Source organism: Mirounga angustirostris, unplaced genomic scaffold (genome assembly GCF_029215605.1).
Source record: "Mirounga angustirostris isolate CCGP_5_RB_7025 unplaced genomic scaffold, mMirAng1.0.hap1 SCAF_14, whole genome shotgun sequence".
In the NCBI taxonomy this organism is placed as follows: Eukaryota; Metazoa; Chordata; class Mammalia; order Carnivora; family Phocidae; genus Mirounga; species Mirounga angustirostris.
The window spans coordinates 14487208-14513066 of NW_026991722.1; the positions used below are offsets into that span (position 1 = coordinate 14487208).

Here is a 25859-nt window from a genome sequence, read left to right on the forward strand (position 1 = left end):
TATGTGGAAAACCCTCTCACAAAATGAAAAATATGGCACAATTCACCATTATATCATTGATATCATCAAACCATCCTTTACTCTTTTCAGAGATGGGGGGATGAAGACGGTTCATGAAAAGCTTAACAGCTGGAACCACAACATTCGTGTGTTCAGCGACTGGAAAAGAATGCACAGCGTCATACTTCTCTGCAGCCGCCTTTGCCTTATGAATCAGCTCCAGCCCCAGGAACCTGAGGCTAGGTCAAGATCACAAGGCCATCTTTGTGCTCCGCAATTAAACAAATGTGCAATAGACTTTCCCTTCTATTTAACTTTTATTAAAAGAAGTGCTAGGGTACTGAGATGCAGTACATCATATTTATTACCAAAATTATTAACAAATATACAAAACTTATACATGTAATTTTCTTACATCCATTTATTCTCTATAATACCGATTTTTGTTCAAGTAGGTTATCTACAGTATGTAAACATCCCTTGGATTGACCTCACACAGATTAGGAAAGCCCTCTAACCCATGCTTTTATCAGATACTTCTTTTTATTTGGCTTTCGTTTGTAGCATCTAATCTTCACATTTGGCACATGGAAGAGACATCTACAGTGCAAAAGAGGCAGATTTTCTGGTTTCGTTCTGAACAATTTTGCAGGGGCACAGTTAAAGAGCCAAGAGAACAGAGCACTCTAACTTGATGGAGTTGGATTCGTTGTAATGCCAACAACTCTTGGTTCAGCCATTAAACTTGAGCACAAAGTCAATGCCTCTTCCTTCTCCCACCCCCACCCCCCAGTCATGCAAGGCCGATTCGCCTTAACCTTGTCTCAAAAGGGTTAAAAGAAATTCCATCCATCCCAGGACAAGTAGGTTAATTTCACAGAGTAACAATTTTTCAGTGTTCTTTTGTGTGGGTTGGTTGTGCGGTTTGATGAGCCAGCAAAACACTTAAATGGAGAAAAAAAAAAAAGGGAGGTAAAAAGAAAAAGGATGCGAGAGTCAAACTTCCCTTCAGTTGCCACCCGTGTGTGTAAGGCCAGAAACTCTTCAGGGGTGGCCAAGTGACAAAGTGACAAAGGCCTTGACGAATGGGAGAGAAAAGCCAAGCTCGCCGTAACTTCACCTTGGACTCCAAGCCCTTGAATGCAGAGTCACAGAAATTAAAAAAGACAAAAGGAAAGAAAGGTGATTGGAGTGTCTGCCCCCCTCTTCCTGCGTTTCCTTTCGATTACCGAACTTAATGGAACCAAGTAAAGCTGATCCAGAGAGAGCTCTCCTCGCCGCTCACCCCCTTCTCGCTCTCCAGCACAGTAGTGCTCATGCGGTTGGCCGCACCGACCGCGAGCCTGGCGAGCGTCCGCCGAGAACGTCTGCGTTTGGACGCGCGCCTGCCTCCAGGCTTCCGTCACCACAGGGGCGCCGGCCCCTCCGACGCCCCGTAGAGCTCCGCCAGCTTCCGGAAGCGGGGCCCCCAGTCCGTCAAGAAGTCGAAGCTCTGCTCCGAGTCCGACGTGGCCGACTGCAGGGAGCTCAGCGACCCGGCCACGGAGCCGTCCCCCTCGAACATGTACGTCTGGAGGGAGTCGAAGGGCGGGGCCCACACGTCCATGTCGGCCTCGTAGAGCTTGGCCAGCACGTAGCTGTGGACCGTGCTGTTCACGGCGCACGTCTGAGGCACGTAGCGGGAGAGGCTCTCGATCTCGGGCAGCATGTCCTGCCGCGTCTTGGGGGCGCCTCCCCCCTGCGCCTCCCGGGGGTTCCACATGGCCGCGATGTCAAAGGCCTCGGTGTCCTCCTCTCCGCCGCCCTCGTCATCGTAGCGGACGATGTTCTCGTGGATGTTCTCCTCGTCGTCGATGATGTACGGCTGTTTCCGGTGCCGCCTCATGGACAGAATGAGCAGCACTAGCACTGCGGGAAACAGAGAGGACAGGCTCTTTACCCGGGAGACCTGGCTGTGTGTGCCCTGACTTGAAGGAGCGGTGATTAACCAGGTATGGGAAGAGTTCTTTGAGTGCTGAGCTCAGAGACAGCATTTGGGTATTTTATTTTATTTTTTTTAAGATTTTATTTATTTATTTGAGAGAGAGAATGAGACAGAGAGAGAGAGCATGAGACGGGGGAGGGTCAGAGGAAGAAGCAGACTCCCCGCCGAGCAGGGAGCCCGATGCGGGACTCGATCCCGGGACTCCAGGATCACGACCTGAGCCGAAGGCAGTCGCTTAACCGACTGAGCCACCCAGGCGCCCCTTATCTTTTTTTTTTAAATATTTTATTTATTTACTTGAGAGAGAGAATGAGATAGAGAGAGAGAGCATGAGACGGGGGAGGGTCAGAGGGAGAAGCAGGCTCCCTGCCGAGCGGGGAGCCCGATGCGGGACTCGATCCCGGGACTCCAGGATCACGACCTGAGCCGAAGGCAGTCGCTTAACCGACTGAGCCACCCAGGCGCCCCTTATCTTTTTTTTTTAAATATTTTATTTATTTACTTGAGAGAGAGAATGAGATAGAGAGAGAGAGCATGAGACGGGGGAGGGTCAGAGGGAGAAGCAGGCTCCCTGCCGAGCGGGGAGCCCGATGCGGGACTCGATCCCGGGACTCCAGGATCGTGACCTGAGCCGAAGGCAGTCGCTTAACCGACTGAGCCACCCAGGCGCCCAGCATTTGGATATTTTAAACCACAGGGTCCACCTCGTTCTTACTCATTCTGCGCGGTCAGATTGAGAGTTTGTAGGCAAATGAAGCCCTGTATTTTTTCCAGGTGGTTCAGTTAGAAGAAGCTGCATATAAGGTCTCTTTGCATCAGCTTGCTGCTTTAAAATTGCGTGGGTGTATGTGTACACCCACCCAGACCCCCCCAAATCAAATCCCATTTAACTAAGCGCAGAGCACTGCGGCCTGCCATGGAGTCTATGCTGAGCATCAGACAATGTCTCCTGACCATATAAGGACGAGTATACATTTCTGATTATGTGGAAATCTTGTTACGTAGGTGGAATCCTACTTTTTTTACATTAGTATCTTAGTAGGATTCGACTCTGTAAATACAACCACATATTAATACATACGCATAGAGACATACAGGCTAAGTATGAATCAGAGTCTTAGTCTTTCTATACCTCTTTCAAAAAATAAGAGAGTATAAGTGATCGCCGTTTTCCAATAAACTCCGATTCCTCAGAAAGCCTTCTGTTAGAGGGGTGGTTGTGACTCTCTGGATCCAGTGATGTTCATGGAAGGGAGGGAATGAGCAGGGACATTTTATGTAATTCACCATGTTATCAAAGAAGCACCACACTGTTAGATGTGCCCTTGCAGGCTTGGATAAAATTTTATCCCAACAAATTTATTTTTTCCCCAGGATGTGTTCACTGGGGTTTAAAGGAGAGGTAGAGATAATCCCGTTGAACTGTTTATCTCTGTGACTGAAAATGTTTTCCAGGAAGTGTGTTGAGGTTTTAGCTGTAGAACTGCTATTGATTTTTTTTCTTTGATGTGCTTTGTTACACCTAGTGAACAGTAACAACTTGACACAACTACGAAATGAAACTGCAGTTTACCAAGGGGAGAAAAATGGAGTTCAGTCTTACGCCTAGTAAAATTATGAACGGACTTAAAAAATTCACAGTAATGATTTAAAAAATTTGAACGTAGAATGTGCTTTTTGTAAATTGCAGTTAATGATGTTAATACCTAGTATTTTTCCCAAATAGCTAGGGTGACAAAACGCACACACAGGAAGCAGTTGTATACTCTCGTATATTTTCTCTGTGTGCCAAAATACGACCCATGAACTGCCTGATTGTGGGATTTCAGAGAAGTGGACTAACAGGGCTCTAAGGAAGTTGGGGGCTTAAACTGGGTGTGGGAGGCTGGGGTGTGATGCAGGCTGGACAAATGGGATTTTAAGTGAACATGCTGTGTTTGTGGGGTTCAATAAACAGTTACTAAACTCAAATATTTTTAGGCACTATGCAAAACAGGAGAGAATATTGAATATGACATGATTTTTGGTCTTATAAACTTGTAATCTAAGGAGATTATAGACTGATGATTAATACAAGTCAGGCAGTGATAAGGGCTATCCTAGGGTTATAAGTGTTGCAAAGAGAATACAGAGGCAGGGCTGGGTAATTCTTCCTAGGGGAGAATGAAAAACCTTCACACAGATGATATTAGAATGGTAGGGGTGGTATTTAAGAAAATGCTATGAAGCAAAATTAGAAAAGTCTTTGGATATCTGCTGGGAAGAATTCTGATGATAGAATTAGGCAGTTTATAGAACTGGTCCATCTTAACATTTATCTTACAAATACCTTACATATATCTTGTTTTTTAGATAATCTGATTTAAATAACAAGTATTGGGTAATGCCCCGAAAATCAGATTCTGGGAAACATGGTCCTGTTCAACTGAAAGTCTTCCCTGACAGAAAAGAATCCGTTTTAGGGGTGTTTGTTCTTTAGGTATTACGGGCACAGTTCATAGGGCCTATGAGATTTTCTAGGAACTAGATATATACTAAAGACATGAAAAAAAAAAAAAACCCTATAAAGTCAAAATTAGTATGTTTATTTAATTGTCCACAAAATGTAGTATTTTGTTGGCGAATCAGCTATAATTCAATCTTATGCAGTTTTATGAATTATATTTTATTTGGGATGTGCATTCTTAGAAATAAGAGAGCCTAAAACTATGAGGATTTTATATAAAGTTGCATATAAAGCTCTGCTCGGTTTAGCTCCTGAAAATTGTCTATTTATTCTGTGCAATTCAAAAGATAAGACATAATGGGTTTGGGAGGCACAATATAAATTGCCCCTTGCACACCATTTCTAGCTTGAGAGCCTCTCTGTGCCAGTCTTTTAAAATCAATCTTTCTGTAATGATGGCTTTTTTTTCTCTTTGTGGGCAAGGGTGAACTTATAATGTAGACATTTTCCAAAGATAGAAGTAGGAACAGCCAGGCTGGAAATTTCTTCAAGGAGCTAGTTTCGTTAGAGGCTGCTTGTCGTTTATCCGGTTTTGCACTCAAGGACTCCCGACGCCATCTTATGGACATTCAGGGAATTGCAGAGGGTGTTACTTGTTAATGTAGACAGGGACCAGAAAGCATAACAATTCTCTGATCCAGGGATCTGAGGATTTAGAAAAGTTACTTATTTATATTACTTCTCTCTTCATATAGCATTGAACTAAAACAACAAAATCAAACCACATGTGATATTTGTAAATATTTTTTGAAAGGCATATTTTACAGACCTACCTAGAAATTCAATCAAGTGCTGACATTTTACAGTCGGGACCTTTCTTTCTTTGGTCTGACTCAGTCTCCTGGTGCATAGGTAAACCTGGGATCAAGGGGTTCTGTGGATATCTGCATGTCTATTCTAATTTAAATCCCCAGGGCTGTATTCTTTTCCTTCATAGAATGCTAGGACTTCTTCCATATTGAATGATATCACTATCTTAAGTCTGCTTTTTTCTAAGCAAAATATGTGTGCAGTGAATGAATTCAATCAGAAGAGTTGGGATATGTGTACAGATATTTTTGGTGGTTTCCAGAGTTAGTTTAGGTGTTTCATTGTTTTTGAGTGTTGAGTTCAAAAACGATTGCTCCAATAGCCTTATGTACAAGGGAGGTGGGTGGCTGCCTTGCTGTATGATTTGAGCAGAGGACTAAAGGATCCTTTCCCTCACTAATGCTCTCCCACCAGCCTGTCAGCACATCTTTTTATGTCACCAGCAGTAGGACACCAGCCCTGTGTAGTCACTGCTCCTTGTTAGATGGCCACAGGACCTCGGAGGGGTGCTAATGCCCCCAAATAGCTTATTCCCCCAGATAGCCACGGGGTTCACTCTGTCACTTCTTTCAGGTCTCTGCTCAAAGGTCTCCTTATCAGGGAGGCCTTCCCTGACCACCTTGTTTAAAATGGCACCTACCCTTGTCTCCTGTCCCTTCGGGATACCCTGTCCTTCTTCTCGTCTCTGTAACACCTACCACCTCCAGAATTTGGGGGATGAACATTTAGGAGAAGAGCCTTACCACTCAGATACAGGGATGCACAGTGTAGGCTCTGCCTGCATTTCACTTCTGGCTCTGCCTCTGACACTTGGCTTTGGGCCTGTCACTCTGTCTTTGTGATTTAGCTACTACTTATCTGAAATGAAGGGGTTAGAAGAGGTGTTTATCATATCCTGCCCCAAATTGTCATGTTGATTCTGTGGTGTCAAAATGAACTTGCTTTGCTTGAAGTAAGCTTCGTGAAGGCTGGGACGTGTCTGTCTTATTAATCCCAGCACCTCGAATGGTACCCCGGCCCGTAATAGATGCTTGATAAATATATTTGCTTTGGTCTGGCCAAAGAGGCCATGAGTTCCTTGAAGGAAGGGACTATCGTCAGTTTCTGTGTTCTTTCCCCGCCTTACTCTGCCACCTTTTCCATAAGCATGGTGTAGAAAACCGGTTCTGAGCAGCCGTGTTAGAATGGTAGCTATGTAAGCACTTGCGGGGCCCCACAGAAGAGAAGGGAGGCACCTGCTCACCTAAGAGGACAAAGATGCAGGCCAGGATGGCGATGAGAGCGCCCCGGCTCAAACTGACGGGGAGCATGTAGGCCTCGGGGCTGCAGGACAGGACGTGGCCGAAGTCGTCACAGCTGCACACCTGGATGGTCAGCGTGCCCGTGCTGCTCAGCGCCGGCTGCCCGCTGTCTGCTATCAGGATGGGCAGGTAAAAGACGCTCTGCTCCTGCTGCCGGAAGCCAGACCTCCTGGTGAGAATCCGGGCAGTGTTATCTGAAGAAGACAGGGATTCCAGGGTTGAAAAAAGGGAGAGGAAAAGTGGGAGGGAAGAAGAAAATGGAAGAACCCACAAGTGAATTAATTTCTTGGGCTGAGGAGAGCAAGAGGGCAGGGATGAGAGGTGGGAAGGACGGAGAGGGACCGTCAAACGTTCCCCGGAGGCGGTCAGCTACAGCCAGCCGCCTCTGCTCTGTCTGGATCAGCATTTGAATTCAGAAACCATGGATTTTTGATTTTTGCTCGCTTCTAGGCAAAACCCTGAGGCCTAGGAGAGAAACCCTTTATGAGAGTCTGTTTTACCCTTTGTGACATAAAGTGCCCAGGGCGAACTGTTAGACTTCAGATCTAACTGAAATGTTCCTGTGAAAGCTTGATAGGAATGAGCAATCACTGGCCACTTGTGGTCCCTGTTTGTTCCCTGCTCATCAGCTTTCCAAGGCCCTGGGGCTGCTTTGTGCCTCCAGGAAAAGAATGCTGAGGAGCCCACTTGGCTGTGGCAGATTGCTTATTTTTGCCACTTTGGCTGGAATTCACGGCTTTTGCTGTTTTCTTTTATTCCTCTCAAACGCAGTCACCAACTCCTGTGCTTTCTGAAGGACCTGCTCATTTAGCAGAAGCTTATTTGAAATCCCCTAATCACGTGATACACCCTGTTATTTCCCCCTACTTGTGGTCTGAGATGACACAGTAAGAACTTGGAGAAATTCATTCCTGATCAGCAATACTAGTTTTTTGGGTTTTTTTTTTTTCCCTCCAGCTTTAAAGGGAGTAGCAAAATTATTTGATGTGTTTCCACAAAGGTGGGGTGTGTGTGTGTGTGTGTGTATTTATATTTGTATTTGCCTAATGTAATGTTCTGGGATCTTTTATTTTTTTAATTTGTGTTTTCAGGTGTCTTCCAGTGGGTTTGAATAATAAGTCATATTTTTTGCACAGTTCAGATCATTTTCAGTAGAGGAAAAGGTTGGGAGATGTGATAGGACATGCAAGCAGTGACTCTCAGAGCTAACATCAACATGGAAGGTCCTCTGGATGTGGTTTACATTTCACAAGGAAGAGTCTAGAACTTCACAAAAACTTCTGAGAGCCTAACCAAAGTAAACATTATTAATTATCAGTATTTCTGGTTCTCTTTCCCTTCTTGGACATAATAAAGGATTATACTTTTCTACCCTCTTGAATTTTGGCGTGTCCGTATGATTTGCTTTTCATCATGAAAAATGAGCAAAAGCGATTTGTGTCACTTCCAGGCAGAAGCATGTAACAGCTGGTATGTGTTTCTCTGTGTTCTCTTGCCTTGGTGTGATACTGTACAAGAACGTTTAAGAAGGAGAACCAGGCAGCCTGGGACACTGAGCTACATGGACGGACACCAGCTGTCCTTGTTGCTCAGACCTGCGGTTGGTTTTATGTGAGCAAAGAAACTTATTTTAGTTGTGTTAAGCCACTGGAATTTTGGAGTCATTTGTCCCGCAGCATCGGCTAGCCTGTTCTGATGAATATGTTATTCCTTCATTTGCTTTTCCACTTTCTCCTTGCCCTGCCTTTTCACAATTAGCAATGATTGTTTACTGAGTGCTTATGTGCACAGCAGCTCATTTAATTTTCACATTTGATGAGAGAGTGATAATCTGACCCTTTTACAGGGGGTAAGTTAAGCCCTAGAGAAATGATATAATTTGTTCAAAGTTACTAACTTAGTAGCAGAGCTGAGATTTGAACTCTGGTGTCTCTGACTCCCAAGTATACATTTCTTCCATTTTGCTGTGTAAACTGCTTATTTAGTGTAGTGATATTAACTCTTGAAAATTATCCAGCCAATGGAAATCCTCTCTTGCTTTGGTACGGGCCCCTTCTTGTATTTGCTTCTCTGTGGAGGAAGATAGCAACAGGTTGCCGACCTGAGGATTATATTAATATTTCTACCTACTGTACGACCCACCTGTTTTTCCAGATTTAGTAGCTAAGTACTATTAATTCTGTTCCACAGTGTTAATTTTGCTTTTCCAGAAACCAAGTTTTTCTCAAACAAAAATCTGTGTTATTTTTTATTTTTCAGTTTAATTGAGGCCAGGTTGTAAGACTTTTAGAAAGCTTGACCAGAGCTGAATTGCATAAAAGTATTACATCATGTTTTTTGATCTCAGAATTATTTAAGGTTAAAGAAAAAGAGAAAAGATCAGAGCATTGCCTTGCTGATTTCTTCTTAGAAGGGTTCTGGCCACTTGCAGAATAGCCACTTGCAGAGTTTTTGTTGAATGTGATGAGTAGGGCTTTAGTAACCCATTTGGAAACAACATTTGTTTCCAAGATGAGACAAAACTTCTTTCTTTTGTGTATGTGTGTGTGTGTGTGTGTGTGTGTGGCTAAAACAGGCTCCATCTTCTAGTCCCAGCATTAATGCTTACTCACTTTCTGATTGTGGGCCATTTGCTTTCTTTCCTTATCTATCAAGCGAGACAGTGAGAATCAGAGGGGTTAGTAACTTCCTCAAAACCCTAGAGGGTTATTATAAATATCAAATAAAGCAAAGTGTGGGAAAATGTGTTTGAAACTGCAAAATGCTTATATACACACAATCCTTTTAATAATGCTTCGGGGATTAAAAAAAAAAAAAGAAACACTCTGCTTGAGATAGTGCCTTGTTGTGTTCATAAAAGGATATCATGTTTTGGGCATGGGAGTTGGGGTCCTGATAGTAGATCCACCAAATCAGATGTTGGTCAGTTTTTTAATGAGCCTCCACAGAAAATACTCATGGGATAAATTGTCATGAGGAGATTAAGGGTTCATTCTTCTATTGAAGATGTGCTGACTTTCGTTTTGGAAAACCTTCCCAGAAATGAGTCGTTTCTTTTTATAGTATCATGTTCCAGTGGCCCATCTTTTTAAAGCATTGGCTCCATGAATTGGTGTCCAAAGTCATCTTTAATAAATTTGCAGCATTTTGCTGCATATTGTTTCTGTGTTGATTCTGACAAATATCAGAGTGAAGGAATAGAGTGACACTTGACTAAAAATTTGAAGAAACAGTATAATGTATTATCCCCCCGACCCCCCACACCCTTGGTTTCCACTGTAAAACCAGTCCTGAGGGGGGCTGAAACCACTTTTTGTAGGAAGGATTGCCCTGTGAAGCAGATAAATGAATAGTTCAAAATTTGACCCAATAAAAAGATCGGGTTGTTTAATTGTAGTACTTCTGTTGTTATGATTTATATTACCCTCCCTTCTAGAATTAGCAGAGTGATTTTATGATGACATGTAGAAGGTTAAAGGAAAGACTTGGAGGAATGTTTTCCATTGAAAAGAGAACAGGTTTAATAGTCTCAAGTGTTAATGGCAGGATATCATGTGGGGTGAAATTAATACCTTAAGTCTCAAATAATTGATGTTTGAGACTAAGACCAGGCAGGCCTAATCATGACTTTTTGTTACCCTTTGTTTAGATTGTTACACAGTGACAATTAGTATTTTAGAATTGGAATAAGAATGAGGCTAGTAGAGCCCAGAGAAGTGATGACCTCTCTCCCCAAGGTCAGACAGCAAGTAGCAGAGTTAGCAACAGAGGGGGGTTCACTTAGCAGATTTAAATGATTTTTTTCTGATCTTTCTTTGAAAATTATTTGATGCGAGAACAGAAGTCCCTCCTTTTGCCATCTCTGCCCAGTGAAGAGTATGCTAGGTCTATACATTTCTTAGCCAATCAGAATGCTTATTGGAAAAGAGGGGTCTAGAATTCCATTCCAGCAAAGTGGTAGTGGGGAGTGCTTTCTGGAATAGGGAACCCCACCTGGCTCTGTCTTTTTAAAATCATTCTAAAGTGATAAAGTTGTTTCAGTGCCAAAGCTACACTTTGTGATCCTGTGTTTGTCCTTTGTCATCGTAGCCTTTCTCTCCCTTTTGTTCTGCTAGCTTTTCACTGTTATCCCCTTTGATGCTTGCTCAGAAATGTTCCCTCAGGTTTTTCTCTTTATCTAGTTCAATTTCTGTCATTTTTCTCAGATTCTTCCGATAGTTACAGAGCATACAGGCATGGCTGTTATCTGTGGGAGTGAAGGAAGGCTTTTGCCTGTGTGCCTGGCATGCCGTCTCCCACAGAGCCAACTCCAAAACGTTTGTGAACTGATTAACTGAAAGTTTCAGAATCAGCAGAGGACATTCTTTGTCTTTGATCTGTTGAAACAAAACTTTTAAAGACATTACAAATAAGCATTAATGTCTTCACTGCTACTACAGAGCAGGTGACCTTTGACACCGTTTGCATGGTGTAGTAACCAAAAGTATCTGGCCCAAGCTATAGAAAAGCACTGGTAGTCGCCTCTCCACCTGATTACCTTGGTTGTCCCTAACGGTGAAGTTGGGGTTGTTAGCAGCGTCCGGAGCCAAGCTGTAGTAGAAGTGCTGACCACTGTGTGGGTCATCTTGGTCCACTGCACTCACTGTCTGGATCAGCTGTGGGAGTGACATGAAATCATGTGAATCGGAGTTGAAAGAAAAATCCTCAGGGCCTGGTGAGATCCTAAACCCTGAAATCCAATAATGGATTGTTTTCCCTAATGAGAAGGACATCCTGAAACTTACTGGAAAGTACCGTGCCATCACGCAACTCAGGGTTGAATTTTGGTCTTTATTGCTGGGCCTGAATACATTGACAGGCACATGGTGAATGTTACCTGAATACCTCAGGGGTTAAGCCATAACATAACAAATTCCCACACCAACACCAGTCATTTTTAAGCAACCTAAATAGAAGATTGGCTAAAAGAACTGTGGGATGCCACAAGGTCCTGCTTGTCTCGCAGTTTTTCCTTCTCTCACCTCAGCCACTTAACCTCATCATTTGGGTTAATGTTTTCAGGGTCAGTTTGCTATCTTTGAGAAGCCTCTATTTAAAAATGACCAATACCTAGAAGAGAGATAGACACATCAACATCTACTGTGTCAGGTTAATGGAACACAGATGGGAGGGCTTGGGTCACAGGCTGTTGCTTTTTGTTGCCTGGAAGGGGAGCTAGGAAAGGTACAGAGCTCAAGACCTGTGGTGGGATATATGAAACAGACTAGAGTCAGAAGCAGAGCTTGAGGTTTAGGAGAACAAAAGAAGGGATGGCTTTCTCTTAAGCTCTTTGGCCCAAACTTTGCCTTTTCCACAGTGCTTTTCAAAGTTAAGTGTCCTGACTCTTGATTTCAGCTCAGGTCATGATCTCAGGGTCATGAGATAGGAGCCCCATGTCGGGCTCCACGCTGAGCATGGAGCCTGCTTAAGATTCTCTCTCTCTCTCCCCCTCTGCCCCACTTCTGCATGTGTGTGTGTTCTCTCTCTCTCTCAAAAAAAAAAAAAAAAAAAGCTGCTAAAGAAAGCAGTGCAAAATACACAATTTGAAAAATTAGTAGGCCAGCTGGGAGGGATATAGAAAAAGTGATGAGTGGGTGGTCACCTTCCTGTGTGTTTCCTCCTCTACCAACCAATAGCATGGACACCTCCTACCCCTCTTGGGCCTGGCCCTGTAGACTTGACATTCCTGCCAGAACATCAAGGATCAGCTGGAGGGCCTAGGTGAGCTTGCTTAGTCTTTATTTCTTCATCTGTAAATTAAGGGAGGTAATGCTACCGCTCAGTATACCAAAGGTTAAATAACAGAGAGGGAGACTCCCAGCTAGGGGCCTTCTGGTGGACACTGTGTTGCTCAGATCCCTGTTCTGTGAAGGACTTGATGCCCCAACCTTCACTCATCTCTTTGAGTATTGCCTCATTTGCTGAGAGTTACCTACCCACATTTACCACATCCTTTCAGGGCAATCCACATCCAGTGACTGTGATGTAATTGTATAAAGGCCTGGCCATCGCATCTTAACTTGGGAAAACCCTAGTTCTAGAGCTCTCTGACATCATCCAAGGCTTATTAGTGGGTCTGCATCATAGCTGGACTTCTCATTTTACCTAGTCCTGCAAAAGTCCTTCTGTTCTACAAGCATTGGGTCCCAAGGGCATTCCTTAATAAACATCTTATACCAGAACTCCACCTCCGGGTGTGCCTCCTGGTGAACCCAGCTGGCAGCTGGCTTCTGTTGAATCTAAAAGCTGGGAGAGGGTGCCTGGGTGGCTCAGTCGTTAAGCGTTTGCCTTTGGCTCAGGTCATGATCCCAGGGTCCTGGGATCAAGTCCCACATCCGGCTCCCTGCTCGGCGGGAAGCCTGCTTCTCCATCTCCCACTCCCCCTGCTTGTGTTCCTGCTCTCGCTATCTCTCTCTCTGTCAAATAAATAAATAAAATCTTTAAAAAAAAAAATAAAATCTGGGAGAATGGAGTTGCATAAAGGAGAGGGGTTGGTAGAACACTGAAGATGAACTTGTCCCACAGCCTAGCCTAGTGTTGGCACTGCTCACACATGAGGGCCACCCTACCACCCCATCCCTGCTGAGACAAATCCTGCACTTTCCATCTTGCCCATAGTGCCATACCCATAAAGACAAAACATATTTTTTTTTAAAATTTTTAAAAAGATTTTATTTATTTAACAGAGAGCCAGAGTGAGAGCATAAGCAAGGGGAGCGGCAGGCAGAGGGAGAGGGAGAAGCAGGCTCCCCACTCAGCAGGGAGCCCAATGCGGGGCTTAATCCCAGGACCCTGGGATCATGACCTGAGCCGAAGGCAGACGCTTAACTGACTGAGCCACCCAGGCGCCCTGACAGAACACATTTCTTGATGAATGTTATAAATAGGTGATTATGTATAATGAGGCAATCATAGTTGGGGAAGTCATTTCAGAATATCTGACCTGTGAAATCACATATGTATTGGTGAGATGGGGGCTTGAGGCATAGGACTGGTTGGTTACAGGACTTTTAAAGAATGAGTGAGCAAAGACACTGCCTTGCTGGGTTAGTTTCTGGGGTCTGAATTTTTTTGATGGCATATTTGGTTGCAGCAGTTGGGAACACCATGGCCTGCCCTCCTGCCCTGCACTCTCCTGGCAGGTCAGATACCATTCTCAGTCCCACTTTCCATGCAATATTCTGCTCAGCTGGTTTCATTCTGCTTTCAGCCACCGCCAGGTATGTCATCTGATTTCTTTATGGGCCTCCTTCGTGGCTGCTTGCTAGGAGGAAAGCACATATCCCGACTTGGCAGACACAGCTGACGACAGTATCTGACACATCTAACACAAGGAGGCCTGCTGCGTTATAAACCAGACATGCCTACTGAGCCTGTGTGCTTTTGAAAATCTTTAAAACATATCCCAGAGCCAAAATCAAGGGGTAGGATTTTTAGTATCTTGGGCTAAAGATGATAAATGTGACAGACTTGGGGCGCAGGACCTGAACTTTAAGTCACAAATAAACCGTGCTCCAAAGGACCGCCTGATAAGCCATTAGCAGGTGTATTTAGAGAGGCGCCTGCGTAGCTCAGTCGGTTAAGCATCAGACTCAGTCTTGGGGTCTTGGGATCAAGCCTTGTGTTGGGCTCTGCTCTCAGTGCAGAGTCTGCGTGTCCCTTCCCCTCCCCTTCTGCTTCCTTCCCCCTGCCCCCGTCCGCTCATGCTCTGTTTCTCTCAAATGAATGAATAAAATTAAAAAAAAAAAAAAAAAAGATGTATTTAGAAATGTAGAAATGGGAGGGGGAAAGATGGCGTAGGAGTAGGGGACCCTATTTCAACTGGTCCCCGGAATTGAGCTGGATAACTACCAGACCACTCTGAGCACCCACGAAACCAGCCTGAGATGTAAGAAGATCTGGATCTCTACAAACAGAATATCGCAGGCAGTTGGTTTTGAGGTACGAAGCGGAGAGCCATGATTCTGAGGGCAGATATCAGAGGATAAACGGCGGCGGGAGGGTGCCTGGCCGTGGGGATCCTACACCGCCGGTGAGTGACAGCCGCAGCGCGCGACTTGAAGCGGCCACAGACTCAAAGACCGGTAGCGTTGGGAAAGGACTTTAGGGCAGCCCCCAGGGTGGAAAACCAGATCGGCGGGGTCGCGCGCACGCGAACTGCAGCCCCCCTGAACAGAAACCGGAGCGACGGTCGCGCGCACGCAAACTGCAGCCTCCAGGTCGGAAACCCGGTGCGCCGGGGTCGTGCCGGTGAACTGCAACCCCCGGGGGTGGAAACCCTGAGCGGCTGAGTCACATGCACGCGAACTGGGAGCGGCTGGCGGTTTTAGAAGCACAAAGGGCAGAGATGCGCTCTGACCTGGAGGCAGGACTGGGGGCGCTGCGGAGGGGCGCACAACCCAGGATGCTGCAGTTTATAGCAGCACGGACAGAAATGGAGACAGTGTGGCCTGGAGAGCTCACTGAAGAACAGACTGAGGTCTTTCTGCTCTGAGGCAGAGGGTTGGAAACGGTCTCTTCTGCTCTGACTCGCGGAAGAGACACAGAAAGCCGCCAGGGAAAGGCGCCAGAGAACAAAAGCCCCAAAGACTGATTCCCACTGAGCCCATCCCCTGCCACAGGGGCGCAGGGCAACTCTGCCCAAACAGGGTTGCCTGAGTAACAGTGCAGCAGGCCCCTCCTGCAGAAGACAGGCTGGGAAAACAAGAGGCCAGCAACCCTAAGGTCCCAAGAAAACAGGTGCATCTTGCTTGGGTTCTGGTCAATAATTTGGACTCTAAACATTCCCTCAACCACCCATCAACAGAATGACTAGGAGGAGGAGCCCCCAAAATAGAGAAGACTCAGAGATTATGACTTATGCTGCAGATTTACAAATGGATGCAGACATAACCAAGATGTCAGAGATGGAATTCAGGCTAGCAATTGTGAAGACAATGGCTAAAATGGAGAAATCAATGGCAACATAGAGTCTCTAAGGGCAGAAATAAAAGGGGAATTGGCAGAACTTAAAAATGCTATCAATGAGATCCAATCCAATCTAGATAATCTAACAGCTAGGGTAACTGAGACAGAAGAGAAAATAAGCGACCTGGAAGACAATGTAATAGATAAAAAGGGAAAAGAGGAGGCCAGGGAAAAACAACTCAGAGTCCATGAAAACAGAATCAGAGAAATAAGTGACACCATGAGGCGTTCCAATGTCAGAATAATTGGAATCCCGGAGGGAGTGGAGAGAGAGAGGGCTAGATGATGTATTTGAGCAAATCGTAGCTGAGAACTTCCCTAATCTGGGGAATGAAACAAACATTCGAGTCCTAGAAGCAGAGAGGACCCCTCCTGAGATCAAGGAAAACAGGCCAATACCCCGGCATGTAATAGTAAAACTTGCAAATCTTAGAACCAAGGAAACCATCTTAAGGGCAGTTAGGGGGAAGAGATTCCTTACAGAGGGAGGAACATCAGAATAACATCAGACCTATCCACAGAGACCTGGCAAGCCAGAAAGGCCTGACAAGACATATTCAGAGTACTAAATGAGAAGAACATGCAGCCAAGAATACTTTATCCGGCAAGGCTTTCATTTAGAATGGATGGAGAGATGCAGAGCTTCCACGACCAGCAGAAGTTGAAAGAATATGTGACCACTAAGCCAGCCCTGCAAGAAATATTAAGGGGGGTTCTATAAAAGGAGAAAGACCCCAAGAGTGATCTACAACAGAAATTTACAGGGACAATTTATAAAGACAACGTCTTCACAGGCAACATGATGACAATTAATTCATATCTTTCAATAATCACTCTCAACGTGAATGGCCTAAACGCTCCCATAAAACGGCACAGGGTTGCAGATTGGATAAAAAGACAGGACCCATCCATATGCTGTCTACAAGAGACTCATTTTGAACCTAAAGATACATCCAGACTGAAAGTGAAGGGATGGAGATCCATCTTCCATGCCAGCGGACCTCAAAAGAAAGCTGGGGTAGCAATTCTTATATCAGACAAATTAGATTTTAAACTAAAGTCTGTAATAAGAGACACAGAAGGACACTATATCATTCTTAAAGGGTCTATCCAACAAGAAGATCTAGCCATTGTAAATATCTATGCCCCCAACATGGGAGCAGCCATCTACATAAGCCAACTGTTAACCAAAATAAAGAGTCATATTGATAACAATACGTTAATTGTAGGAGACCTCAATACTCCACCTTCAGCAATGGACAGATCATCTAAGCAGAAAATCAACAAGGAAACAAGAGCTTTGAATGATACATTGGACCAGATGGACCTCATAGATATTTACAGAACATTCCACCCTAAAACAACAGAATACTCATTCTTCTCGAGTGCACATGGAACTTTCTCCAGAATAGACCATATACTGGGTCACAAATCAGGTCTCAACTGATACCAAAAGATTGAGATTATTCCCTGCATATTCTCAGACCACAATGCTCTAAAACTGGAACTCAATCACAAGAAAAAATTTGGCAGAAATTCAAACACTTGGAAGCTAAAGACCACTCTGCTCAAGAATGTTTGGGTCAACCAAGAAATCAAAGAAGAACTTAAACAATTCATGGAAATCAATGAGAACGAAAACACATCGGTCCAAAACCTATGGGATACTGCAAAGGCGGTCCTAAGGGGGAAATACATAGCCATCCAAGCCTCACTCAAAAAATAGAAAAATCCCGAATTCACCAACTAACTCTACACCTTAAAGAACTAGAGAAAAAGCAACAAACGACGCCTAAGCCACGCATTAGAAGAGAAATAATTAAAAGTAGAGCAGAAATCAATGAATTAGAAACCAGAAACACAGTAGATCAGATCAACGAAACTAGAAGTTGGTTCTTTGAAAGAATTAATAAGATTGATAAACCACTGGCCAGACTTATCCAAAAGAAGAGAGAAAGGACCCAAATTAATAAAATTATGAATGAAAGGGGAGAGATCACGACTAACACCAAGGAAATAGAAACAATTATTAGAAATTATTATCAACAACTATATGCCAATAAACTGAGCAATCTGGATGAAATGGAGGCCCTCCTGGAAACCTATAAGCTGCCAAGACTGAAACAGGAAGAAATTGACAACCTGAATAGGCCAATAACCAGTAACGAGATTGAAGCAGTGATCAAAAACCTCCCAAAAAACAAGAGTCCAGGGCCTGATGGATTCCCTGGGGAATTCTACCAAACATTCAAAGAAGAAATAATACCTATTCTACTGAAGCTGTTTCAAAAAATAGAAACAGAAGGAAAACTTCCAGACTCATTCTATGAGGCCAGCATTACCTTAATCCCCAAACCAGGCAAAGACCCCATCAAAAAGGAGAATTTCAGACCGATATCCCTGATGAATATGGATTCCAAAATCCTCAACAAAATCCTAGCTAATAGGATCCAACAATACATTAAAAGGATCACCCACCACGACCAAGTGGGATTTATCCCCGGGATGCAAGGGTGGTTCAACATTCACAAATCAATCAATGTGATAGAACACATTAATAAGAGGAGGGAGAAGAGCCATATGGTCCTCTCAATTGATGCAGAAAAAGCATTTGACAAAATACAATATCCTTTCCTGATTAAAACTCTCCAGAGTATAGGGATAGAGGGAACATTCCTCAATTTCATAAAATCCATCTATGAAAAACCCACAGCGAATATCATCCTCAATGGGGAAAAGCTGAGAGCCTTTCCCTTAAGATCAGGAACACGTCGAGGGTGCCCACTCTCACCACTGTTGTTCAACATAGTACTAGAAGTCCTAGCAACAGCAATCAGACAACAAAAAGAAATAAAAGGTATTCAAATTGGCAAAGAAGAAGTCAAACTCTCTCTTTTTGCAGACGACCTGATACTTTATGTGGAAAACCCAAAAGACTCCACCCCCAAATTACTAGAACTCATCCAGCAATTCAGTAATGTGGCAGGATACAAAATCAATGCACAGAAATCAGTTGCTTTCTTATACACTAACAACGCAACTGTAGAAAGAGAAATTAAAGAAACGATTCCATTTACAATAGCACCAAAAACCATAAGATACCTCGGAATAAACCTAACCAAAGAGGTAAAGGATCTATACTCTAGGAACTACAAAACACTCATGAAAGAAATTGAAGAAGACACAAAAAGATGGAAAAATATTCCATGCTTATGGATCGGAAGAATAAACATTGTTAAAATGACTATGCTACCCAGAGCAATCTATACCTTCAATGCTATCCCGATCAAAATTCCAATGACATTTTTCAAAGTGCTGGAACAAACAATCCTAAAATTTGTATGGAATCAGAAAAGGCCCCGAATCGCCAAGGAGATGTTGAAAAAGAAAAACAAAGCTGGGGGCATTACATTGCCCGATTTCAAGCTATATTACAAATCAGTGATCACCAAGACAGCATGGTACTGGCACAAAAACAGACATACAGACCAATGGAACAGAATAGAGAACCCAGATATGGACCCTCAACTCTGTGGTCAAATAATCTTTGACAAAGCAGGAAAAACATGCAATGGAAAAAAGACAGTCTCTTCAATAAATGGTGCTGGGAAAATTGGACAGCCATATGCAGAAGAATGAAACTCGACCATTCTCTAACACCACTCACAAAGATAAACTCAAAGTGGATGAAAGACTTCAGTGTGAGACAGGAATCCATCAAAATCCTAGAGGAGAACATAGGCAGTAACCTCTTTGACATCGGCGACAGCACCTTCTTTCAAGATACATCTCCAAAAGCTAGTGAAACAAAAGCAAAAATGAACTTTTGGGACTTCATCAAGATAAAAAGCTGCACAGCAAAGGAAACAGTCAACAAAACAAAGAGGCAACCCACAGAATGGGAGAAGATATTTGCAAATGACACTACAGATAAAGGGCTGGTATCCAAAATCTATAAAGAACTTCTCAAACTCAACACCCAAAAAACAAATAATCAAGTCAAAAAGTGGGCAGAAGAGATGAACAGACACTTCTCTGAAGAAGACATACAAATGGCTAACAGACACATGAAAAAATGTTCATCATCATTAGCCATCAGGGAAATCCAAATCAAAACCACACTGAGATACCACCTTACACCAGTTAGAATGGCCAAAATGGACAGGGAAAGAAACAACAAATGTTGAAGAGGTTGCGGAGAAAGGGGAACCCTCTTACACTGTTGGTGGGAATGCAAGTTGGTACAGCCACTTTGGAAAACAGTGTGGAGGTTCCTCAAAAATTTAAAAATAGAGCTACCTATGACCCAGCAATTGCACTCCTGGGTATTTACCCCAAAGACACAGATGTAGTGAAAAGAAGGGCCATATGCACCCCGATGTTCATAGCAGCAATGTCCGCAATAGCCAAACTGTGGAAAGAGCCCAGATGCCCTTTCAACAGATGAATGGTTAAAGAAGATGTGGTCCATATATACAATGGAATATTACTCAGCCATCAGAAAAGATGAATACCCAACTTTTACATCAACATGGATGGGACTGGAGGAGATTATGCTAAGCGAAATAAATCAAGCAGAGAAAGTCAATTATCATATGGTTTCACTTATTTGTGGAACATAAGGAATAGCATGGAGGACATTAGGAGAAGGAAGGGAAAAATGGGGGGGGGAATTGGAGGGAGAGATCAACCATGAGAGTATGGACCTGAGAAACAAACAGGGTTCTAGAGGGGAGGGGGGAGGGGGGATTGGTTAGCCCGGTGATGGGTATTAAGGAGGGCACGTAGTGCATGGAGCACTGGGTGTTATACGAAAACAATGGATCGTGGATCAGTACATCAAAAACTAATGATGTTTTGTATGGTGACTAACATAATATAATAAAATTAAAAACTAAAAAAAAAAAAAAAAAAGAAAAAAACCAAAAAGAAATGTAGAAATGGGAGATGTGTGTGTGTGCTCCCAAAACAAGAGAGGTATTTAGGGGTGACTGGGTGGCTCAGTTGGTTGAGTGTCTGATTCTTGGTTTTGGCTCAGGTCGTGATCTTCGGGTCATGAGATTGAGCGCTGCATTAGGCTCTGTGCTCAGTGGGGGGTCGCCTTGAGAATTCTCTCTCACCTTTACCCCCTCCTCCCACTCGCATGTGCTGGCTGCACTCTCTTTCTAAATAATAAATAAATGAATACTTAAAAAAAACCACACCCAAACCCAAGATTGCTAGTTAAAGTGCTCTTCACCTGTCAGAATGCAACTTCTACTCTGAGGACCTTTAAGAAAGTAAGTGCTTCATTTTCTGGGGGAGAGGAGCTTTAATTAATGTGCTGCTTATCACCTTCTTTATAATGTAGATTGATAATTATTAGCTTCACTATATATATTATAATAAGATCTTATAAAACAAAATATTGTTATACTTTATGTAATATATATGCAATTGTTATAATATAAAACAAAAATTATTAAAATAAAGGTCCAAACCCCTCACTCAAAACTCAACTACCATAGCACAATAACTATTGCTGTTTTTGCATCCTATCCCCTATATGTCTTAGTTCACATGTAGGCATAATTTTATGTAACTGCAAGCATGTACATGTAATTTTTATATCTTCTTTCTTTACGTATAATAACACAGATCATTTCTTACACCATAAAGTCAGCATTGTAACTTTTATTAGCTGCATGTTTCAGGTCTTCCTAGAAATTCAATAGATGTGGAAGTAGAATTATTCCAGACTTGTTGAAAAAATTTTAGGAGTGCTATAGACCATTGTGCTGAGTTTCAAAAATCCATGGATGAGAGGATTTAGATGAGAATCATCATAGGACATTTTTTTCCCCCTGTGGCAGATGTGAATCACTTTTTCTTTTGACTGAGTTAGAAAGGTGAAGATGTGTTGACTTAATCTTTGGTGAATACAGGATGCTAATATAAGTTTTGATTGTATAAACTAGTCTCTGTGCAGCAAGATGCCATGTTCCAGGTGAGTAAGAGAAGTGAAAGCAAAATCTGCCTGCATTACCAAAGCATGAATCATTGCCTTATAGATACGCACTTCACAGACTCATAACTTTCATATTAAAACTATCCTGACCCATTTGCCTTACCACCAGAATCCACAGGACCACAGAATATACTTTGGGGGAAGAAATTAGGATTGTTAGGGGATCTGTTGGGTCACAGGCAGAGAAGAAAGCATCTTACAAAAGCAGGAGCAGAAACAGGACATGGCGTATGCTCTGAGGTATGGAAGGGTGGGTACAGGGTGGGCAGCAGCCCAAAGCATGCATGAATACATGGCCACTCCAAGCAGAGTTCTGGATGTTTCTCAGTTATACCACTTGGGATTTGATCAGCCAAATTATTCATTTACATTTAAAAGTATACTTTAAAAAATACACAAATATGTCTTTGCAGATTATAGAACTGTGGTTATTTCAAATTAGTAGAAATTTGTGTCTTCAAATTACTTTCTTCTCAAAATTGACCTGACAGGAGCAACATTATGAAAATGGTGTTTTAATTGAGGGAGGAGATAGTAGGTATTCTAGGTTAACAAAGCATTCTGAGAATAGGGCAGGTAGTCCCTGAACAAGGTATCTGTTGTCAGAAGTTAAGAAAGGGAGGTGGGAAGATACAAAAAAATAAAGCTTCCCTACTGCAAGTATTTTCAGGTATTAGTGCTAAAAAAGAGTTTTCTGATCTTCATGGTCCCTTGCTCCTCAGACCCAGAGCACATAAGACTGCAGTGGTACTCTATATACAGTTTAGTTACAAGATGGGTAGATAACTTCATGTCAGCCTGTGAAGCAAGCTACCATCAAAGCATTGTTGAGATCATAAAATGTTATGGGGACTCAACATGCTTGTCCTAACAAACTGTTACAACATGATGCACGGAAGTCGGGGACCCTTTCGTGAGCTGTTAGTTTCTGTAGTCTAAATTTCTTTGATGGCAAATTTGGTTATCTGTAGCAGTCATTTATGTTGGAGGTGAACCAACGTGCACATTTCACAGACTGCCTTACCTGCCCTGCTTTGGCATTTTCACACACAAAAGCTTCATAGAATCTGGGGAATTCTGGAGCATTGTCATTCACATCTAAGACTTTGATTGTGACGGAAACACTTCCAACCTGGGAAGGATTGTCTAAAGAGAACACAGAGAAAACCAAAAGGTGAGGGTTCAGTAGTACAAGAAAGCAGCTCTTTGCTGGAAAAGGTATTTACCTTGTCAGTTTGGTTTTTTAAAGGAATGGATAAAGAACTTGGAAATGGCGAGAGAAACATAGGATGCGTGTGCTGCCTAGTAAGAGTGCGGTCAGCACACAAGATGCGTGGGCGGACTGCGGTGTGTGTCTGAGGGAGTGTGTGATGTCAGGAGGATGAAGAGAAGAGTAGGACTCTGAGGCGGGTGGGGGGGCAGGTATCATACAATGCAGCTTAAAAAGGTTTGAATCTCTCACTTGGCTCACGCTTCAGTTTCTGAAATTAAAGACAGGTCAGTTCCGTATTCTGGGCTTGAAAACAGCCCATTTCGGACTGGATGCCTACTGCGTGGCATTGCTTGGCTTTATTCTTGTGGAATAATCAGTTCTTTGAATTATATTTCAGAAGGTTTCAAGTTATTCCTGGGAATACAGATAACACTGCACATTTATTTCTGCTTAGGGACTAAGGGGTTATTCTAGGATCAAACACACACCAAATCTGTATCTTTGGCTGGGGCAGGAGAAGTTATTCATAGTCACTCATGGGGAAATGTGTCTTTTGGTCTGTCTTTTGCTTGGCATTGCCACACAAGGACAATTTCACAGCCGCAGGATTGCCCCTCCTGTCCTTTTTTGTTTTGGCCACATCCGAAGAAGATAAAATAGAAATTAACAGATTATTCTTAGTAAATAATTTTATAAAATCTCAGAATGTCTTATTCTTCTGATTTATTTTTTCTTTTCTTTCCCCCAAATATCTATGCTCTCCTATGTTATCCACTTAAATATTTCTGTTGCCTGGTTATCAAAAGTACTGACCTATTTAAATTTTTTTTTCCATTATAACAGTGGTACTAGTTTATGGAAGGAATAATGAAAATCCCCCAGATTTTCAGGTACATATGATCTCTAATCCTACCCCAGAGATATCCATTATATAATATATGTAATATTACATGTGTCCAAAAATATGGAGAGACACACACACATACACTGCAATTAAGCAAAATTAAAAAGTGGGATTTAAAACTTTTAGGGCAATATTGTCCTGTGTCATTGAAATATACTTGAAAACATGTATATTAATATCTGTTTGATAGTCTCATTTCATTGTATGGTTGTACCATAGTTTACTTAGACCCCTATTACTAGACTTTTAGGTAATTCCCATTTTTTCTCCTATGTTAAAATAACACTGCAGGAGACATTTTGGTACATGGGTCTTTGTTGGTATCTGTGATTATTTCCTTAAGATAGTTATTAGAAGTAGAACTCTTGGGAAAAAGACTGAATATTTTGGAGAATCTTAATACAAAAGCTTAGTTGCCTAATTGCCCCCCTCTCCCTGAATGATTGTACATAGTTCTGCCAGTACATTAGGGTCTGCATTTCCCTGAAACTTTACCATCACTAAGTGTTATGAAAAAAAATTGAATGTAGTAGTAAATAATCTAATTTTTGTAAAGTTTGTAATAAATATGGTAATCTAGTTTTTAGTAGTTTTTCATTCTATTTTTATGTTCATAAATCTGCTTTTTAGTGTTAGATGCCTCAAAATTTTGTATCCATGTTTCTGTGTATGTATGTGTGTGGTAGGGGTGATATGTTGTAAATGTTTTCTTTCATCCAGTAATAATATCTTATACTAGAGGGGTTCAGGACAGCTCCCCCACCCCCAAGTACCACTTTGGCATGTGGATTATTCTGAGCTGAAGGCACTTGAGGCCCTGAGGGTTCAAGAGAAACTTTTGTCACTCCCTTAACCCACAGAGAAAAATCTAAATTGAGTTTTTTTTCCCCCAGAATAAGGGTTATTAACAGATAAATTTTATCTGAGTGACCCATCTGTACAGTAGGGCAAACTTCTGATTACCAAATATCTGCTCTTATCGTCCTATGAAATGCATTCCTTTCCTTTGGAATCCCAAACTCCTACCCCCTTCTTCATAGTTCACAATGACATATATACCTCATTTTGTCTGTCTTTGTAATTTTTATGTCTGTGTGCATTCCTCATATGTATGCATATTAAATTTGATTTTCTTTTGTTAATCTGTCTCATGTCAATTTGATTCTTAGTCCAGCTAGAAGGACCCTTGAAGGGGACAGGAATTCTTGGCTCCCTGACAATACTATTTGTGCATTCCCAAGCTTATTAAAGATTGAAAACCTCGGGGTGCCTGGTGGCTCAGTTGGTTAAGCGACTGCCTTCGGCTTAGGTCATGATCCTGGAGTCCTGGGATCGAGTCCCGCATCAGGCTCCCTGCTCGGCGGGGAGTCTGCTTTTCCCTCTGACCCTCTCATGCTCTCTCTATCTCATTCTCTCTCTCAAATAAATAAATGAAATCTTAAAAAAAAAAAAAGATTGAAAACCTCTTAGGTTTCTCAGGAATTGTCCCTTTCCTCAGATAAAAGTCTAGCTCCTTGATTTAAGGGTGCTATTTTTGGTACTGCTTTTGCATAGTGTTTTTTTTTTTTAATCTCTAGCACAGAACTAGGTATATAGGAGATAGTAAGTATTTGAACTGAATGCATTCACTCACTTGCATAAACCATAATTTCTTCCTGTAAAGAATATAACAAGCTCTGGAAGCTTTCACATTCTACAATGCTTATATTTTGTCATGTTATGGAGACTAGTTTATTGTGTTACTTACTCATTTCCATAGCAAGGACAGTGATATTATGCCAAGAAAACTCCTCCCGATCAAGGGGTCTTGCAGTCATTAGGGCACCTGTTGTAATGTCAACATAGAAGAATCTTCCAGGGTCACTGCTTCTGTCAATGGAATATCTGCAAAAACACAGATTAAATACACTGTTTTATTTGAATAAATATACTATAGCATATTACTTGAGAGAACTGAGTGCATACTATGTGAAATATGGCTCAGCCAGTTCTGAGTTGTAGACACTTGGAAGACCGCATTTGCTGTTTTATCATGTCCAGAAACAGTCCCCCACCAAAACCCCCTTAAAAACATAACCAACGACAAACTATTACTGCTTGAATTTCCACATTCATAAAATGAAATAAA

General features: G+C 42.5%; 1 protein-coding gene across 7 annotated transcripts in view; it reads right to left on the minus strand.

The window, feature by feature from the left end:
- Positions 1-403: 403 nt before the first annotated feature.
- CDH20 (cadherin 20) overlaps positions 404-25859 on the minus strand; it is a 204283-nt gene continuing 178827 nt past the window's right edge. For all 7 annotated transcript variants that reach the window (XM_064578800.1, XM_064578803.1, XM_064578799.1 and 4 more), the window contains 5 exons: positions 25479-25615; positions 22639-22760; positions 11139-11256; positions 6544-6795; positions 404-1908 (listed from right to left, as the gene is read on the minus strand). In XM_064578800.1, coding sequence (XP_064434870.1) covers positions 1403-1908; positions 6544-6795; positions 11139-11256; positions 22639-22760; positions 25479-25615 — 1135 coding nt within the window. In that variant the 3' untranslated portion in view covers positions 404-1402. The remainder of the gene's footprint in view (positions 1909-6543; positions 6796-11138; positions 11257-22638; positions 22761-25478; positions 25616-25859) is intronic.